At 50.5% G+C, this 18557-nt stretch overlaps 2 protein-coding genes across 5 annotated transcripts; both read right to left on the bottom strand.

The window, feature by feature from the left end:
• Window positions 1-643: 643 nt before the first annotated feature.
• Window positions 644-7436, bottom strand: LOC114146434 (cadherin-7-like). Its single transcript, XM_028020449.1, has 14 exons — window positions 7376-7436; window positions 7039-7150; window positions 5213-5507; window positions 4309-4371; window positions 3692-4052; window positions 3269-3388; window positions 2891-3058; window positions 2636-2823; window positions 2317-2570; window positions 2103-2239; window positions 1912-2033; window positions 1724-1841; window positions 1404-1643; window positions 644-1332 (listed from the first exon to the last, which is right to left on the bottom strand). The coding sequence occupies exons 1-14, from the start codon at window positions 7434-7436 to the stop codon at window positions 896-898; spliced, it is 2676 nt and encodes an 891-aa protein (XP_027876250.1). The 3' UTR covers window positions 644-895.
• A 620-nt stretch (window positions 7437-8056) lies between these two features.
• On the bottom strand, window positions 8057-18541 carry impa1 (inositol monophosphatase 1). 4 transcript variants are annotated; one of them, XM_028020058.1, is made up of 9 exons: window positions 18382-18541; window positions 17490-17603; window positions 17170-17303; window positions 16902-17006; window positions 10295-10340; window positions 9396-9504; window positions 9225-9333; window positions 8894-9045; window positions 8684-8829 (listed from the first exon to the last, which is right to left on the bottom strand). In XM_028020058.1, exons 2-9 carry the CDS (start codon window positions 17550-17552, stop codon window positions 8699-8701), a joined length of 849 nt encoding a protein of 282 aa, XP_027875859.1. In that variant the 5' UTR covers window positions 17553-17603; window positions 18382-18541; the 3' UTR covers window positions 8684-8698. The 4 variants fall into 4 exon arrangements, 3 of the variants coding, with proteins under 3 accessions (XP_027875859.1, XP_027875861.1, XP_027875858.1); XM_028020060.1 differs by having other exon boundaries at window positions 17490-17606; window positions 18382-18528; XR_003595860.1 differs by lacking the exon at window positions 17490-17603 and having other exon boundaries at window positions 8057-8829; window positions 8894-9092; window positions 9181-9333; window positions 18382-18521.
• Between the last annotated feature and the right edge of the window lie 16 nt (window positions 18542-18557).

The following is an 18557-nucleotide window of genomic DNA, read 5'->3' as shown; positions in this document are numbered from 1 at the left end:
GGGTCCAAACGGGTCAGAACATCAGCTTCTGATGGTTCCACTGACAGGTCGAGCCACTGAAAACCCAATGAGGCTGACCGGACCGGACCGGACCGGATTCGACCTCAGCATCCGGCTGTAAGCAGAACGGCGGGTTAGCAGCCTGGTTCTGGTCAGTTTGACCAGCAACATGAACCTGAAACACCAGAACTGATTACAGGGTGTACTTACTTTTACTCCATTAAATCATCATAAGTTTTATCTATAATATAAAATATGATCTAGAAAAAAAACTAAAAATTGAACAAAACAAATCAGTCACACTTTGTGAGTTCTGATCCAGTTCTGGTTCTGATCCAGTTCCTTTTTTAAAAGCCATTATTGGGTCATCAGTCCGAGACTCGAACCTGCGACATCCGAGTCGAGAACTGAGCCCTCTTTACGTGGGATGTGCTTAACACCACCACAGCACACCCTGATCTGGTTCTGATCCGGTTCTGATCCGGTCAGACGGCTAACAGCCTTAGCCAGGAAGCCAAGCGGAGGACGTTGGATCATTGCTGGATCCAGAACATCAGGAGGTTAAATACGACCGACTCGGTAGCACTCATGGCTGACTAGCTGGACCCAAACAGGAGGACTTGGAGAAACTGGAGGACTTGGAGAAACTTTTTTGTGTTTATTTGAATGTGTCAGGATCAAACATTTCAGAACATTTATAGCAAAGCTAGCTAGCATCGCCGTAAACAATTAGCAGGACACAACATGACATCACACTCTCAAATTAACTTAGCACACCTGCAGGGAAACAGGAGTCGTCATGGCAACATCATGGCAACGACGGTGACGTCATGGTCAGGTACTGGTTCCAGTCGGGTTGGTTCTGCCTGAGGTTCTGAGGTCGCCTTCCATCCAATCAGCTGTCCTCTTCAGGCTCCACCCCTTTGGGTTCATAAAGATCGACCAGCCTCCGGAACCTTGAGGCACACAAAAAGTTCTGGTCGGGTTCTGCCGGGCCTGGGGAGCTGATGGAGCTGATGGAGCTGATGGAGCAGATGGAGCACGCCGCCGAGCCGCCACCATTCCAGGACATGGGCAGAAAGTCAGCAGGGGGCGCCGTGGGGTCCAGGTTTGCCTTCAGCAGCTGGGTCTTCCGGGCCTCCAGGTCAGCGGAACCGCCGGTCGGGTCAGGCCGGTCCAGGTGTCTCAGGGCGGCCATGTTGAAGGCCTTGGTGTCTTCCTCGCCGCCGCCTTCGTCATCGTAACAGGCGAAATTCTCCTGGGCGTCCCGCTCTTCATCTTCCTCCTCCTCTTGTCGCCTGGATCTGACCGCAGCCGTTACCATGGCAACCCCTGGGGAGGAAGGAGACAGTGAAGCGGTCCGGTCTGGTTCCGACCCAACCGGAACGCTTCACTTTGAGTACCCAGGAATGTGAGCAGGCCGGTCAGGACCGCGGCGGTTGCCACAGCGACATGGCGTGGCTCGTCCCGGCTGCAGTGGCGCTGGTTTCCATAGCGATCACAGCGACAGACGGAGACGGTCAGCGTGTTGGTGCTACTGAGGGATGGATGTCCGCCGTCCGCGATCACCACGGCAACCAGGTGGAAGGGTCGGTCCCGCAGCCGCAGACCGGGCTGCAGCGCCAGAACCGAGGCTGTGTTGTCTGCAAGCAGAGAAACGAGTCAGCAGCCGGTTCCGACCCAGAGTCCCAGCCCGGTTCCGACCCAGAGTCCGAGCCCATACCGCTGTTGTCAATCAGGCCGAAGCTGAGGTTCGCATCACTTCCTGCAGGCAGTGAGAACAGGAAGTGATGTCCGTCCTCGGGGTCGTCCGGATCCACGGCGCTCAGCGTCCCGACGACCTGCAGAAGGAGACACAGAGGTCAAGAGGTCAGCCAACTCCTCGGCAGGGCCCGGCCAGGTGGAACTCACCTGGCCGGGCCCGACGTCCTCGCAGACCAACGCCCGTGACTCGGCGGCGAAACTCGGCGGATTGTCGTTTACGTCCATCACAGAGACCAGAACCAGAACCGAGCCGGCCTGGGACGGGTCCGCTGCAAACACAAGCACACCTGTCAGTCGGCAGCCAATCGGGGGTCCACTCTGCGCATCATGTGACCTACACGTCTCCATGGCGATGATCGTGATGTTGTGCTGTACTCTGACTTCACGGTCCAGAAACCTGCTGGTTCTGATGGTACCGGAACTGCTGTCGATGTCAAAGAAACCCCCGATGTCCGACTTCCTGTCTATGGAGTACCTGGAGACAGAAGGACACGGAGGGACAGGTGGACAGAGGGACGGAGCGGGTTCTGAAGCCGTCCACTCCACTGGTACCTGATGGGACTGCTGGACCGGTCCGGGTCATGGGCCGACACGGAGCCCACCGTGGTTCCGACTGGTGCGTCCTCCGACACGGACAGGTGACGGACGGACTCGGAGAAGACGGGGGACTCGTCCTCGTCCTCCACCTGCAGCTGGACCAGAACCTCGTCACTGAACGGACCGGCCAGCAGGAAGCGAGCGTCCGTCTGCCGGTTGGACGCCTCGACCCGCAGCAAATAGCTGGACTGGATCTCAAAGTCCAGGCCCTGGGGGACAAACCAGGTCAGAACCAGAACCGGGTCCAAACTAGAACCAGGTCCAGATCCAGTACCTTGAGCAGCATCAGCAGACCCTCCTGTGTGTTTGGATCCGTCAGAACCCGGAAGGTTCCCGGTCCATCTCCGTCCAGAACCCGGTACTCCACTTCGGCGTTCTGACCCAGGTCCGGGTCCATGGCTTTTATCCGAGCCACCACGGCCGGTGCCGGTACCGACTCCGGAATGCTGAACCGGTAGTTCCCTGTGGGACCGGAGGGGCGTCACAAGGAGCTGGTCCAGAGGTCACAGAGGTCAAAGGTCAAACTCACTGCGGGGGAAGCGTGGCGGGTTGTCGTTGACGTCCGTCAGCGTCACGGTAACCGCCGTGGTTCCGGACAGAGCCCCCCTTCGACCCAACAAGTCCCGGGCCTGAACCACCAGCTGGTACCGGTCCTGAGTCTCCCGGTCCAGGTCCGGCAGCGCGGTCCGCACCACACCTGGAAGGCCGGGGTTCAAAGGTCGACAGGCAACCACCAGGAAGACAGAGACTTGTAAAGACGAGTGAACCGTGAAAACTACAGGATCTGCCTCCCATTCTACCTGTAGAACCTCTAGAACCAACAGAACCTGCTGGCTGGTACCAAAGGGTTCTGGTAGCAACACCTGGACCAATCAGAGCCAGATTCTGGGTCAGAACCAGGCCCTACCTGTGTTTGGGTCTACAGTGAAGTACGGCCCGCCCCGCAGGAGGCTGTAGACGATTCGGGCCGCGGTTCCGTAGGTCGGGTCGTCGGCGTCGGTCGCCGTCACCGTCACCACAGACGTTCCTGCACACAGACACAGCGCTGACACCTAGAGGCCGCTCAGAGCACTGCAGCCTCAGCACACCTTGCTCTGGAGTCACAGAACCTTTCACTATAAAAGCCTGACTTGTTCATTGAAAGCCTGTTTAAGCTGACCTTCAGAATAAAAGCATGTCTCTTTCCGAGGCTGTCTGCTTCTGACAGGTTGCTAAGCTTCAGGTTCAGGTTGAATTCAGGTCAGGTCCAGTTTAAGTTCTGGTTCTGCTCCCTGCAGACTGTCTCACTAACTATAACCGGAGCAGCCAGCAGCACCGGGTCCAGACCCACCTGCCGGGGCCCGCTCCGGGACCCTGGCGGCGTAGGGGCCGTCCAGGAACCTGGGAGCGTTGTCGTTCACGTCCTGGACTCGGATGGTGAACTGGGACTCGGGCTCCAGCAGCAGCTGGCTGGTCCGGTCCCGAACCTGGGCCTGCAGGACGTAGGACGCCTGCTTTTCCCGATCCAGCCTGCGGGTGGCGTGGATGTCTCCGGTCCGCTCATCAATGGTGAAGACGGACATGGCTCCGTCACCACTGAGGTGGTACGTCACCTGACCTTCCCCTCTGTCCAGGTCAGAGTGGAGCTGCAGGGGAAGAGACCAGTTAGCCCAGAACACAATACCAGTTGGCCCAGTTCTGCCGCTGCATGTCTTGTCAACAATGATCAACAATAATCAATATTATTGTCATTATTATCATTATTATTAGTAATAATAGCATTATTAATAATAGTAAGAATTAATTATTCTTACTATTGATTATTAATGACATTAATATATATTAATCCTGGAGGATTGTGGGAATTTTCCCAACTGGTCTACATGAGCTTTCTGGACTTGGACCGAAACCTTCATGGTGCCCTGTGGGGGGCGCTTCAGGAGTACGGGGTATCTGTGTGACCGGTACCGGAGTCTGGTCCGCTTCGCCAGAGTTCTGGTCTAATTCTGCCGGCTGCGTCGGGAGCGCGCACTGCAGCCAGAGAGGATCTCGGGATCTTGTTCATAAATGGGGGAAAATGGAGCGGAAGATTGACAGATAGATTGGCCTGGCTCTATTTACCTGTCGATCTACGTTCCCACCCTCATCTATGGTCATGAGTTTTGGGTCATGACCAAAAGAACGAGATCGCGGATACAAGCGGCCGAAATGGGTTTTCTCCGTAGGGTGGCTGGGCTCTCCCTTAGAGATAGGATGAGAAGCTCGGTCATCCGCCAGGGACTCAGAGTAGAGCCGCTGCTCCTTCACATCGAGAGGAGCCAGTTGAGGGGCATCTGGTCAGGATGCCTCCTGGACGCCTCCCTGGTTCAGGTCCCATTAGAAGGAGGCGTCCTCCTCCAGGACAAGGACACCCTTGAGGGAAGATGTTCCTCTGCTGGGAACGCCTTGGGATTCCCCTGGAGGAACTGGACACGGAAGCTGGGGAGAGGGAAGTCTGAGCCTCCCTTCTTGGGCTGTTGACCCCGCGACCCCAGATAAGAGGGAGGAGATGGATGGACGCATCCATCTCCTCATGGATGCATTACTCCGATAATAGTAATGCAGCATTGTTGTTATTGTTGAAGTATTTCTGCCGCTGGTCATCCATCTGAAATAATACTTTCTATCAGTGAGTTTCCCAGCATGCCTCTGGGTGGCACCACTGAGCTGCTATTGTGGTTTCACTCTGTCCATCATGTTCTGCTGAACTGAAAACAGAACCTGACAGAACCTCAAGCTCCAAACCAAACATGGATCCAGACTCAAAATGTAGAACATGGCAGAACCAATTTCCGGACCTGTTCAGAACTGGTTCGGGAGGTTCTGGTCTTACCTTCCCCACATACTGAGGCTCATGTCCGACGTCCTCCTCCAGGACAAAGAACTGGTTCCAGACCCAGCTCCGCCTCATCCTCCTGAGGTAGAACAGAACCGGCCCGCCGGTTCCATCGGCTCCACCCGGTCCACTGGGTCCGACTGTCTCTCGGAGAACCTCAGAGGTCAGCATCATGAAGCGTCTTGGCTCCGCCCATAAGACCAGGACGAAGATGGCGAGGAGGCGGAGCCTCTTCATCCTGCTGTAGTCCAGGACGCAGATCCAGCAAGAATGACCCGGTTCTGAACCAGTTCTGCTGGGTCAGAACCTCACGAACATTTGAGACAGGAAACGGATAACCAGAACATTCAACTGATCCTGGATCCGCTTCAGCACAGTGAGTTCTGGTACTGCTCCGACCAGAACCGACCCGTTAACGAGTCTCTGTACAGATCCGAGGTTCACAGCTGGAATTACAGGAAAAATCTGCAGCTCATCCCGTTAATCTGCTCCAGTTAACGCCACACACACTCTGAACACACACTCTGAACACACACACACTGAACACACACACTGAACACACACACACTGAACACACACTCTGAACACACACTCTGAACACACACTCTGAACACACACACTGAACACACACACACTGAACACACACTCTCTGAACACACACTCTGAACACACACACACTGAACACACACACTGAACACACACACACTGAACACACACTCTGAACACACACTCTGAACACACACACACTGAACACACACTCTGAACACACACACACTGAACACACACACTGAACACACACACACTGAACACACACTCTGAACACACACACACTGAACACACACTCTGAACACACACACACTGAACACACACACTGAACACACACACTGAACACACACTCTGAACACACACACACTGAACACACACACTGAACACACACTCTGAACACACACACACTGAACACACACTCTAAACACACACACACTGAACACACACACTGAAAACAGTAACTCCTTCCTGAGCTCACAGGGTCAAAGTGATGAATAAAGAGGACGGAGGCTCTCTGCTGAAATATTCCTTCCATCTTTCATGTTCTTTCAGCAAACAGTTGAGACAGAGTTGATTTTGGTTTCACCACCATTTACCTGATATTTTCTTTACCTGTCTGTTATTCTGCAGCTCATGTGACCAAACCAGCCGAGGAGGTGAAAAGTTAAAACACAACATTGTCTTGTACACAAGCTCTAGTTGGCTAACCCAAAGATCACTGGGTCTTCTAAAAGATGGAGTCTCTGAGAACAGTTCTTAAAAATCCAGCCAGTGTTTTCAGCAAAGCTGAGCTGCCTGTCCAGGAACGACCCAAACGATTTCAGATTTGCCAAAGTTTCAACAGGTCGGCCATCTGGAGAACCTGGAACCACTTTACTGTCGGGTTTTGTTTAGGTCATTTAATTAGCTCCACCTCCTTATGAAAATGAAACATTAATAATAAATAATCAAGACTTTGTGCTATTCTCATTAGTGTAGTTATATTAGTTGTATTACCACCCCACGCCACCAGAGGAGGTAACAGACCCGAAAAGATCCGACTAAGGAGCAGATTCATAAGTACACAGAAAGCTACAGAACTTGTTAAAAACGGAGCTGTGCTGAAGTAAATAAAAGAAACCTGACCAAAAATCACTCAATTCTGCTTATCAAATGGTAAACCAGAAAGTAGAGAGTAGAACAGCTCAGAGAAACCAGGATGTGGATGTTGCCCCAGATTTTCAGGAAGGAGAATCTGGTGTACAAGAAATCATTATCACCAGGACTTTATGACCCACCTCCTGATCGAGGGGCAGTGTACTCCACAGCGCCTGTGGGTCAGGAAGGACCCCTTCGTCAGGTCCACTTGGTCGAGCTCAGAAGTGTCCCTGAAAATAGCGGGGTGGGCGGCTGTCAAGAAAACGGTTTGGAAGATGTGCAGACAAACATTGGGGTGGGAGATGGAAATGGTGGATTTGCCTGAATCTGAGATTCAACCAGATGCTGAGAATGGTGAGGTTGGTATTCCTGAAGAAGCAACTTCTGATGTTCAGCCTCTTTCTGGCCAGGAATCCACACAGGAAATAGACTCAACCATCACTGAGCCAAACTGCAGGACAGCAGTCCAACCCTCACAGGCTGAAGAAATGATTCTGTTCTTGGGGTTTTTTGGCACGTTGTCGGGTCGCAGATGCATAATGATGGGGAGGAATGTTAACAGGCACATTTACAGATAGGGTTATACTTTTGTCTCTTTTAATCAGATTAAGTTGTATGATTTCGTTTTTTATATCTGGTAGGACTGCACCAGATCTGCTACATCTAGTTTGATTTTAGAGGTGCAGGTCTTCAGTGTTTTAATGTGTTTTAGATCGACTTGATTAAAGTGATTTAATAAGCATTTAGTCATTTCTGTATTTTTGTTTTTACAGTTTTATCACTGCTTCCTGCTGTCCTTTTAGAGTTTGGTTTTCTTTTTGTTAGTCCACCAGTTTGGATTGTTTGTCTCCTCTCAGTGTTTGTGAGGTCAGACTGACAACCTAACATTTATTGTTTTGTCCTCCGTCTGTCTTTGGGTCACTTCCTGAATACTCAGGTTCTATGTGGCTGTTAATCTTAAATATCCGAGACCCGATTCTGTTGGTGTGATCTTCAGTTTGGATTGCATGTGATCATTCTGCAGTGAATCCAGTGAATCTTCAGTCTGCAGTGAACATTGCAGTGGTTTATGCGGGGTTGAATATTATCGGATTGACAATGAATGGATAAAGTTGACGAGAAACCCTCTTATTTATGTAACAATAAATATTAACTTCATTTTGGTTAATGTTTATTGCCCTTCGGCTTGACGGAGTTATAACAGAAAGAAGTTTAAATACATGCTGAGAGTGAAAATCCTTCCTAAAAGTGAAGATATATCACAGATTTCAAAAGAAAATAGAAACAGGAGGCCGCAGATAATATAGGAAATAGCGCCCCCTTCACTTCCGGAGTGCAATGGTCCCATTTCCAAGTAAGGGAGTGCCAGCGGTCGGTCCCGGTTTGCTGCAGCCAGGTCCTTCTCAACTGGACCAAATCAGGACCAGTTTCTGGAAAAAATATTCCAGCAGCTCCTTGGTCTCCGACCCGGTTTGGAGCAGGACCTGGCTGCTCCAAACCGGGTCGGTTCCCCTGAGTGGCTCAGAGCCGCCGGCTGGACTCAGGTGTGCTTCACCGCTTCATTAGACGAGCCGCCAGGCGCAGCGGGCCGCCACCTCTTCCTGCTCCGCTCCATGTGCTGCCCCCTGGTTGAGGTCTGGGGCACAAAGTATACATATGCACAAGTCGGTTCTTCTGGTTCTGTTGCTTTGAGGAGGGACGCAGCTAAAGAACGGGTCAGAGGTGGTTCTAGTGAGCAGAACCCGGGAGAACCTACTGGGGCAGAATAAAGACTCGGACTCTATGTTCTGGCTGGACCATTTAATCACAGGCAGCAGGCGGCGCGTCATCTCTGTCCGGCCTGTAGGGGGCGATCTGCTCCACCAGCCTCAGCGCCACGCTGCGGTTGTTGGCCGCCAAGATCCTCCTGGACATCAGGTCTGCGTCACCACCTGGACAGAGACAAGGTGTGAGGCGGTGGTGGCGGCGGGAGACGGCGCGCCGCGGTGTCCTCACCGTCCACATCCATCACGATTCCTCCGGCCTCCAGAACCAGCAATGATCCGGCAGCAATGTCCCAGACGTGCATCCCCATCTCATAGTAGGCCTCCACGCAGCCGGACGCAACCAGGCTCAGGTTGACGGCCGCGGTGCCGGCGCCGCGCACCCTGGAGACACACAGGGTGAGATGCAGGCAACACGGGGCAACAAGGAGCTACGCAAAGAGGGGCAACAAACAACACACAGTTGTACCAGCAGCAGGAAGACAAGTCAATGTGTACCACAGATACTTCAGGTATTACCTGTAGTACTACAGGTACTACAGGTACTACAGGTACTACAGTACCCGTGCACTGGGAGGCTCAGGATGTTCCTCAGGCTACTGAAGATTTTGTCCACGACTTCTGGGTCTCTGTTGGATCCGAACTCGGTGGCGATGATGGAACGGTGAACATCTGGAATCAACAGGTTGGGTCTGATGCTGCTCTCAGATTATTGGTGATTATTGCTGACTGACCTGTCTGATCAGAAACCTGCAGCGGCTCCCCGTTGCAGAATGCGCCCCCGCCCCGCCGGGCGGTGAACATCTTGTCCTCCAGGCAGCTGTAGACCACGCCCACCTCCACCTGAGGATGACATCAGCAGACTGCCTCCTTAGGACAACTCATCTGGTTTCTCTTAAAGCAGCTTAGCTAAAATAATTTTATTATCATTATAGTTGTGGTTAAGGTTATGGTTTCTCCAGAACCGAAGCTTCAACCTGTATCATTAAAACCTGGACGGCTCCAAACTTCCTGCTTCAAATTCTGACCCGACTGAATTTGTTTGTTTCTGGACCAGAACCTCTGAACAGAACCTGTTCAGCGGATCACTGATCTGGATCAAATGATCCTCCAGTGATCAAGTAAAGAAGCTCTGAGTTATTTAACCAGGGTGTTATTTAAATCCCAGATGAGTTTCTAGGGTTTCCGTCCTTCATGTCCAGAATATTTGCAGCAATAGAATCGAATCCATGAATCTTTTGGCAGGAACTTTTCTCCATCCGCTCCATCAGCTTTTCCTGAACTATTTGCAGGTTGCTGGAGGACAAACTGTGCACTTTTTCTCACCTTCTTCTACTTTTCTCCAATCTGCATCTTTGCATTTATTTTCTCTACATAGAAGACACACTGAGTTTGTGTTAGCAGTGATGCTGCATAATGCTGCCATCAACTAATCATTGTGCTTCTCCAGTTGACTCGTTTCTTGGCCCTTAATGCTGTCTGTCTCTAGAAAAAGCTTGCTGAGCTTTTACTGATTATCTGTTTAGTTATCAGATTCTTTACTCAATTTGAAAATATTTGTTTCTTTCTGTTTGTGCCACCAGGGGGCTCCACCAGACTGATGGAAGCACAGAGTCATGTGACCAAATCTTACCCTCTTGTTGATGGTGAAGCCGATGGAGATGGCGACGAAGGGAAACCTGCAGACAAACAGAAGACGCGATTCAGGCGTGGAGAGATAGCAGCGCCTCCTGCAGGCGCTAATGGGGAGCTACACATTTTACTGAGGGGGCGATGAAGGATCAACACACACACACACACACCCACACACAGGGATGTATTAAAACCTCTGACATCAACAGTCACCAATAAAACGGGGTGAATAATGCGATGTTCTGCAGTTCAGTTAAAGCTTTTAGAAACATTTACCGTAGAGTTTAGTAAATAAGCCTTTAAAATAAATTCACATCCTGTTTCCAACACAATAGGTTACAGAGTCAGGAGTCGTCTGCAGGACTTCTGCTAAGATCCGCTAGCCGTCTGGTGCTAACACCGTTAGTGGAAGGACAACTGATCTCCTTCATCCACATTAATATTTCTTTGTTGGTCGGAATCTGCTTCTAAAAAATCCTCCTCTCTGATTCCTGATTTTTGGTTGCAAAAAATGATCCATAGTTGCACTGCAGGTTCCTCCAGTTTGCTTCCCGGAAGAAATAAAACGCATCTGCAAAGTTCAACTCCTGTTGCATGAAGGATTTTTTAATTATAATAGATTTTTTTATTGAAAATTTGTTGGTTTTCTTAGGAAAAAGCCACAACTACACATTAAAATGTTAAATTAGATGAAATGAAAAACTAACTAATATTTCCTGAGGGTGCTATAGTGCCCCCCAGCGCCTCCACTGGGAGGGACTAAAGGTCATCCTGAGGCTAGCGTAGATCTAGACAGCGTAGATCTAGAGGCTCATGTTCAGGCTCTGTTCTCAACAGCTGGGGACGGGGCATGAGGAACTGCAGCCAATCAGGAAGAGGGACATGATCAAACCCTAAGCTGAAGCAATAACTCTAAAAATCATGAGAGCGTCGGATGTAAACATGAGATATATTCATAATTCAGCCATGGCGCTCATCATCTATCAGCCAATCAGAGGAGGCGTTGGAGCGATAAGCCCCACCCACTTGGGACCGGCTGGTTTGCAGCAGGGATTCTCAGTCTTTTTGTCCCCAGGGCCCATTTATATATAATAACCATCTATTGTTTTACCAAACTGATCTGACTTTTGTTCAGTATAAAAATCAAATCCATGTATGGTTTTCCATCAAAAACATCAAATAAAATTACACCACAATGTGTCGGGTGCATTGTGTGATGGGTGGCGGCCGAGGGAGGGGGCCTGATCCTCGGCTGCAGAAGCTCTTGGGACGTGGAATGTCACCTCTCTGGTGGGGAAGGAGCCGGAGCTAGTGTGTGAGGTCGAGAGCTTCCGGTTAGAAATAGTCGGTCTCACCTCGGCGCATGGCTCTGGCTCTGGAACCAGCCTCCTTGAGAGGGGCTGGACATACTTCCACTCTGGAGTTGCCCAGGGTGAGAGGCGTTGGGCAGGAGTGGGCATACTTGTTGCTCCCCATCTCGGCGCCTGTACGTTGGGGTTTACCCCGGTGAACGAGAGGGTAGCCTCCCTCCGCCTACGGGTGGAGGACGGGTCCTGACTATCATTTGTGCTTACGGGCCGAACGGCAGTTCAGATTACCCACCCTTTTTGGAGTCCTTAGTGGGGGTACTGGAGAGTGCTCCTCCTGGGGACTCCCTTGTTCTACTGGGGGACTTCAACGCTCACGTGGGCAATGACAGTGAGACCTGGAGGGGCGTGGTTGGGAGAAACGGCCCCCCCGATCTGAACTCAAGCGGTGTTCTGTTGCTGGACTTCTGTGCTCATCATGAATTGTCCATAACGAACACCATGTTCAGGCATAAGGGTGTCCATATGTGCACTTGGCACCAGGACACCCTAAGCGGCAGTTCGATGATCGACTTTGTCATCGTTTCATCGGATCTGCGGCCGTATGTCTTGGACACTTGGGTGAAGAGAGGTGCGGAGCTGTCCACTGACCACTACCTGGTGGTGAGCTGGCTCCGGTGGTGGGGGAGGAAGCCGGTCAGACCTGGCAGGCCCAAACGTGTTGTGAGGGTCTGCTGGGAACGTCTGGCGGAATCCCCTGTGAGACGGAGCTTTAACTCCCATCTCTGGCAAAACTTCGAACACGTCCCGGGGGAGGTGGGGGACATGGAGTCTGAGTGGACTGTGTTCCGTGCCTCCATTGTCGAGGCGGCCGATCGGAGCTGTGGCCGCAAGGTTGTTGGTGCCTGTCGTGGCGGCAACCCTCGAACCCGTTGGTGGACACCTTCAGTGAGGGATGCCGTCAGGCTGAAGAAGGAGTCCTATCGGGCCTTTTTGACCTGAGGGACTCCGGAAGCAGCTGATGGGTACCGGCGGGCGAAGCGGCATGCGGCTCGGGTGGTTGGTGAGGCAAAAACTCAGGCGTGGGAGGAGTTTGGAGAATCCATGGAGAAAGACTTCCGTACGGCTTCGAGGCGATTCTGGTCCACCATCCAGCGTCTCAGGAGGGTGAAGCAGTGCAGCACCAACACTGTTTATAGTGGGGATGTTGTGCAGCTGACCTCTACTCGGGACGTTGTGGGCTGGTGGGCAGAGTACTTCGAAGACCTCCTCAATCCCACCAACATGCCTTCCACTGAGGAAGCGGAGCCTGGGGACTCTGGGTTGGGCTCTCCAATCTCTGGGGACGAGGTCGCCGAGGTGGTTAAAAAGCTCCTCGGTGGCAGGGCCCCGGGGGTGGATGAGATCCGCCCTGGAGTTCCATAAGGCTCTGGATGTTGTAGGGTTGTGTTGGCTGATGCGGCTCTGCAATATTGCATGGACATCAGGGGCAGTTCCCCTGGATTGGCAGACCGGGGTGGTGGTCCCCCTGTTCAAAAAGGGGGACCGGAGGGTGTGCTCTAATTATAGAGGGGTTACACTCTTAAGCCTCCCTGGCAAGGTCTATTCAGGGGTTCTGGAGAGGAGGGTCCGTAGGATAGTCGAACCTCGGATTGAGGAAAAGCAGTGTGGTTCTGGTTCTGGTCGTGGAACACTGGACCAGCTCTACACCCTTGGCAGGGTCCTGGAGGGTGCATGGGAGTTCGCCCAACCGGTCTACATGTGTTTTGTGGACTTGGAGAAGGCGTTCGACCGTGTCCCTCGGGGAGCCCTGTGGGGGGTTCTCTGGGAGTATGGGGTACCGGGCCCTTTGATACGGGCTGTCAGGTCCCTGTATGACCGGTGTCAGAGTCTGGTCCGCATTGCCGGCAGTAAGTCGGGCTCGTTTCCGGTGAGAGTTGGACTCCGCCAGGGCTGCCCTTTGTCACCGATTCTGTTCATTACTTTCATGGACAGAATTTCTAGGCGCAGCCAAGGTGTTGAGGGGATCCGATTTGGTGGCCTTAGGATCTCATCTCTGCTTTTTGCAGATGATGTGGTCATTTTGGCTTCATCGGATCGTGATCTGCAGCTCTCGCTGGAGCGGTTCGCAGCCGAGTGTGAAGCGGCTGGGATGGGGATCAGTGCCTCCAAATCCAAGGCCATGGTCTTGAGCCGGAAAAGGGTAGAGTGCCTTCTCCGGGTCAAGGGGGGGTGTCCTGCCCCAAGTGGAGGAGTTCAAGTGTCTCGGGATCTTGTTCACGAATGAGGGAAGAAGGGAGCGGGAGATCGACAGGCGGATTGGAGCAGCATCTGCCGTCAAGCGGGCGCTGTACCGGTCCGTCGTGGTGAAGAGAGAGCTGAGTCAAAAAGCGAAGCTCTCGATTTACCGGTCGATCTACGTTCCCACCCTCATCTATGGTCATGAGCTTTGGGTCGTGACTGAAAGAACGAGATTGCGGATACAAGCGGCCGAAATGGGTTTTCTCCGTTGGGTGGCTGGGCTCTCCCTTAGAGAGAAGCTCAGTCATCCGGGAGGGACTCAGAGTAGAGCTGCTGCTCCTTCACATCGAGAGGATCCAGTTGAGGGGCATCTGGTCAGGATGCCTCCTGGACGCCTCCCTGGTGAGGTGTTCCGGGCACGTCCCACCGGGAGGAGACCCCGGGGAAGAAACCAGGACACGCTGGAGGGACTATGTCTCTTGGCTGGCCTTGGGATTCCCCCGGAGGATCTGGAAGAAGTGGCTGGGGAGGGAAGTCTGGGCCTCCCTTCTGAAGCTGCTACCCCCGTGACCCGACCCCAGATAAGCGGAAGAAGATGGATGGATGGATGGATGGATGGATGAAAAGAAGCGCTCAAAAGTAAATCAATTTAAAATTAAATGTATTAAGTACAAATGAAAATATAACTTTATAATCTGCAAATTAATTTGAAAACTGCTTCAATGGACAGAACCAGAAGCTGCTGACAAACAACAATCATAACCGTTTATCTTTGGACGAACTACCGCTCTGTTTTTATACGTGTTCCTCCCGGACGCATTAGGTCCAGTCTGGGTCCAGTCTGGGTCAAGTGGCTCGCTGGCAGAGCCTCCAGCAGCTCTGAGTGTTTTGGGATTTGGTTTTTGTTGTAGCCATAAAGGAGAATCCTGATCCACTGGATTCACTGTTTGTTAATGGGAAAAGGAGCTTCAGCGCTGAAAATATTTCCACATTAAAATGTCTCCAGTAAATATTTCTTTAGCCTGGCGGCTGGTTTCTTCTTCTGCTCATTAGAGCTTATTAAACTACTGACGGCACATCACTGCCACCAAGTGGTGGAAACTTGTATTCTGTAAACTTTGCTACACGGGCCCACAGGTAAAACCCTGGGGGTTCTGGAAGACCTCTAGGTGGCGCTGACGGCGTTCGGTTCAGAATTTCGAGGAAACTGATGTCGGCCATTTTACCTTACAGTGACAGATTCAACAGGTGGAGTCAGCGCCTTTACTGGTGACATTACGGCCTTTACTGGTGACTTTATGACATTTACTGGTGACATTACAGCCTTTACTGTAAGTAAGTAAGAAAGTAAACGTTATTTCTATAGCGCTTTTCACAGACCAGGGTCACAAAGTGCTGCACAAAGTGTAAAAAATAAAATAAATTAAAAGCAACATACAAAACAATAAAACACAGTATTAAGCTAAAAAGCAAGTTTAAAAAAGTGGGTCTTAAGTTGTTTCCTAAAAGTGTCTATACAATCCAGAGATCGAATGGTACAAGGTAGCTCATTCCAAAGGCGAGGCGCCACAGCTTTAAAAGATCTGTCTCCTCGAGTCTTAAAAAGGGTCCGAGGAACCATCAGCAAGTTCAGACTGGACGACCTGAGGCTCCTAGTCAAAACATAAGGCTGGATGAGGTTCTTAATATAGTCTGGCGCCTGTCCATGAAGAGCTCTAAAAGTCAGTACCAGGATTTTGTAGTGCATCCTGTAAGATACAGGCAGCCAGTGCAAACTTTTGAGGATGGGTGTAATATGTTCCCTCCTGTGAGTGCGAGTCAGCAGGCGTGCAGCAGAGTTTTGTACAACCTGCAGACCCGCAAACTCCGTCTTGTTAAGACATGTGAACAGACTGTTACAATAATCCAATCTCGATGAGACAAAAGCATGAACAATCATCTCAAGCTCACCATAAGTCACCATCTTACGAAGTTTAGAAATGTTCCGAATTTGGAAAAAGCAGTTCCTAACAAGCTGATTTATGTGCCGCTCCATAGACATCGCTCCATCCATGAAAACACCCAGGTTGCGCAGGTTGCTTTTAACTGTGCAGCTCAAGTTTCCGAGGTGCTGCTTAATTCCAGGCACAGCACCGCCAGGAGCAACAATCAAGGTCTCGGTCTTGTTGGAGTTCAATAACAGGCTGTTTTCAGTGAGCCATTTTGTCACTTCGGCCAAACAACTAGTGAGAGTGCAAAGTTTATGTGGCTCACTTGGCTTGAAAGAGCAGTACAGTTGCAGATCATCGGCGTACAGATGATAGGACACATCACTGAACTTCTGGATGACCCTGCTCAGAGGAAGTAGGTACAGCAGGAACAGAACAGGTCCCAAGACCGATCCCTGCGGCACACCCCACAAAAGCTCTGCAGAATCAGACACTGCATTTCCCACTGATACACTAAAAGTTCTGCCAACCAGGTAAGAGGTGAACCATTTCAAAACGCAACCCGACATTCCAACCAAATGTTGGAGCCTGTTTATCAGGATGCCATGGTCCACTGTATCAAACGCCGATGACAGATCCAACAAAACCAGCACAGAACATTTACCGGTGTCAGCTGCCATCATAATATCACTAAACACCTTCAACAGGGCTGTTTCAGTGGAGTGAAACTCACGATACCCAGATTGAAAAGTGTCATAAATGTCATTTACCTGCAAAAATGATCTAAGTTGGGTGCAGACCACCTTTTCCAGGACTTTGGCCAAGAAAGGGGTCTTGGATATTGGCCGGAAATTCTTGAGTTCGGAAGAGTCCAGTCCTGTTTTCTTTAACTGTGGCTCCACAGTTAAACTGGTGACATTACGACCTTTACTGGTGACTTTATGACCTTAATGGTGACCTTACGGCCTTTACTGGTGACATTACGGCCTTTACTGGTGACTTTATGACATTACTGGTGACCTTACGCCCTTACTGGTGACCTTGTGGCCTTACTGGTGACATTACGGCCTTACTATCACATCATTGATCAGACTGCTGACCTGGACAGATGAGTGGGATGAAATAAACTCACGCGTGAACGAAGTTGGTTGTTCCGTCGATGGGATCGATGATCCAGGTGGGATCATCCGTCAGGATGCTCGGCTCACCTGCCGCTACGGACTCCTCCCCTATGAACCTGCCAATAAGACACAAAACATCAAAATGAAAGCACTTCCAGTTAGTCTGATTTTCACAATAAAAGCATGACCCAAAAAAGGTTTTCTAAAGATGAAGCAAAGGTGCCAACCCAAGAAGGTCCATGGAGCTGATTCAACATGCTGGGAGGCGGAGCTTCATACCTGTGCTGAGGGAATTTCTCTTTCACTGATTGGATGATGAGTTTTTCCACCTTCTGGTCAGTTTGAGTGACTAAATCAACGCCTGAGCTCTTGGTCATCACCTTCCTGTCATCACTCAGAGCCTCACACACCACCTGGTCAGAACGAGATCCAGTTCACCAGATCAATATATAATCTAACACATCAGAACAACATTTGGTGTAAAAGACATTCAAAAACTGGGTTTCAGCTTCAGCTCCTTCGGTGGGTTCTAGTGGGTCAGGTTCCTCGCTGGAACCGGACCCATTAGACCAGCGAGGATCTTTGTAAGGATGTCTCACCTCTCCAGCTTTCCGTGCGACAGCGACTGCGTGATCCATAACATTTTGCAGGATGTCAGCCATGTTGGTGGAGCAGCTCCAGGTTAAAGGTCAGGGACAGGTTAGGGACAGGTTCTGCTGAGGAACAGTATGTTCTTTTCTCATTCTTACCCCTCAAAAAGGTTTAAAATTTTTGCGAACATTTAACATCATCAGTGGAACCAAGAGCTTAAGTTGGTAAACCCACAGAGCCATCGGTGTCAACCGCACTAATGAATTATTAATCATCTTCATCTCAGTTGAAAAAAAGCAGTTTTCTAAGTTATACTGATTCCTCCAGACCATCAGCAACAGTATACAGAGGTTATAATAATTAATGCTCCTTCTGTCATTCAGGAACGGTTAAACTTCTCTTTAATTCATGCACTAAATATGAACATTTTTGGACCCATGTCCAGCTGAAAAATATTTTTAAACACTTTTTCAGACAATCAGAGACGGTTTTCACTTGGAAAATAAAAAAGAATTTAGTCTTAATTTTTTTCATTGTTATTTATCAATGTCTTTTTTCTCATTTCCTTCAGGCTTTTAAAATGATCAGATCTTATCAGAAAGTTCATTAAACTGTGTAATTTTAATGCTCGGCTTTCACTTAATGCTTGTAGATTTATAAAGGGAAAATGTGAAACACGCAGGTTATCAGTTGGTTATTGTTTGTGTTCTGGAGCCTCCATGTTTGTTGATCGGGACCAATCAGCTGCGGCCATGAAACTCAACCTCAGTCCGGTCATCAGTTTCAGTTCAGAAGCTAAAAAAGCTGAAGCTCTGCTTCAATCAAAACAGCTACTTTCTGACCGGAACCAGAACCAGAATCGGGAGCAACAAACGGTACCGAGAAAACAATCGAACTCACCTGCTTATGATCTGCTTTGATTGTACTTCCTGGTTCTTCTTCTGCTGCTGTTCCTCTGCCTCCCGCCTCCATGCTGCCCTCTGGTGGAGAGCGGCGGACCGGAGAACAGCAGGCGGCCGTAGAGCTCAAACTGTGGCTTAGAAGCAGCAGCTTCCGGCTTCTCTGTCAAATTAAAC

This window comes from Xiphophorus couchianus, chromosome 6, assembly GCF_001444195.1.
Source record: "Xiphophorus couchianus chromosome 6, X_couchianus-1.0, whole genome shotgun sequence".
NCBI lineage: Eukaryota > Metazoa > Chordata > Actinopteri > Cyprinodontiformes > Poeciliidae > Xiphophorus > Xiphophorus couchianus.
Note: the sequence above shows the minus strand (reverse complement) of the source record. Positions and strands in the feature narration are given on the sequence as shown.